At 31.2% G+C, this 1235-nt stretch overlaps 1 protein-coding gene across 1 annotated transcript; it reads left to right on the top strand.

Annotated features, from left to right (window-relative positions):
• The first annotated feature begins 267 nt into the window (after positions 1-267).
• On the top strand, positions 268-777 carry LOC109218207. Its single transcript, XM_019382557.1, has one exon. It carries the CDS (start codon positions 268-270, stop codon positions 775-777), a length of 510 nt encoding a protein of 169 aa, XP_019238102.1.
• The last annotated feature ends 458 nt before the right edge of the window (positions 778-1235 follow it).

Genomic DNA, 1235 nt, shown 5'->3' with positions numbered 1-1235 from the left:
TATTTTCATCCTTTTTTAATGTGGTATACACATATATATTTCGAAATTATTCATCTATATACATGTATTTGAATTTGCATTTCGTATATTTTTAGTATTTCATTGTGTATTTCGTATATTATTATTAGGTCTTCAAAGCCCTACTATTTAAACAAACCTAGATGGCCGAAATCCTACTTAAACAAACCATTTTTGGCCGAAAACATACTTAAACAGACCTTCATTTAAACTCCTGTCCTCTTCTAAGTGTGAATTAATAGATTAAGGATGCATTCGAAGAAGAACATTGCTTCAAAAGTATATGTTGTATTTTCTGGTAAAAGGCCAGGAATATACTATTCATGGAGTGAATGTTCTCCCATGGTTATCGGGGTTAAGCGTAGCATCTTCCAGTCTTTCAAGTCTCACGATGCGGCCATATCGGCGTTCGATGAATTTGAAAAATCTGTTGAAGGTAAACAAAAACTCAAATCTATGGTGTTTGTTGTTTTTTGTGGTAAGAAGCCGGGAGTATACAAATGTTGGTCTGAGTGTGTTAAAATGCTTGTTGGAGCCGAGGGTAGCTACTTTCATTCTCTCCAATATTATGATGAAGCCTTAGAAGCCTTCAACAAATTTCAAAAAATAAGTTTTTCACAGGAAGAGTCATCTTCAAGCTCGGCCGTTGAAGAAAGTGAAGAAGTGGTAACAAATGAAAGTGCACCAAGTGCTATTTCATCTGCTATGTTAGCAGGCATATTTATTGGGTTAAAGTTGTCTGAAAATATTGGAAAGTAATTATGTCAATTTTAGTTCATATGTTATCTTGTGTTAGAAAAGTGTTTGTTATTTTTCTTTGGCGTGCAAGAGTTGATGACTTTGTTTTTACTTTTGAATATCAAGTATTGTAATGAAGTTGGGGATGATTATTTTATGTTTACTTTCTTCATTAGTTCATTATCTATGAAGTTCGAATTTTGTGACTTCTTTAACATTTCGATCATGTTTAACCTTTGGTATGATCTTTGTTTGATAATTAACTTTTGAATTATAGTTTCCTTGTACATAAATCAAACTGATATCATTGCATGGCATTTGTGAGCACGTGATTTTTGCCCTAAGCAAATTAATTCCAAAAGTTTTGAATAATTGATTTCTTAATTATTTTACAATTTTTGTTAATTTTTGTCAAATTTTTTGTGTTAATTGGTTGCATTTTTATTCATATGAAAATACAAAAATATGCATTTGCATTT

The sequence above is a fragment of the Nicotiana attenuata genome, unplaced genomic scaffold (genome assembly GCF_001879085.1).
Source record: "Nicotiana attenuata strain UT unplaced genomic scaffold, NIATTr2, whole genome shotgun sequence".
Taxonomy (NCBI): domain Eukaryota; kingdom Viridiplantae; phylum Streptophyta; class Magnoliopsida; order Solanales; family Solanaceae; genus Nicotiana; species Nicotiana attenuata.
The sequence above is the reverse complement of the archived record's forward strand: the minus strand, read 5'-3'. Positions and strand labels throughout refer to the sequence as shown.

Coding starts and splice junctions, on each gene's coding strand:
- LOC109218207 (XM_019382557.1), top strand. CDS start 268: ATGCATTCGAAGAAGAACATTGCTTCAAAAGTATATGTTGTATTTTCT.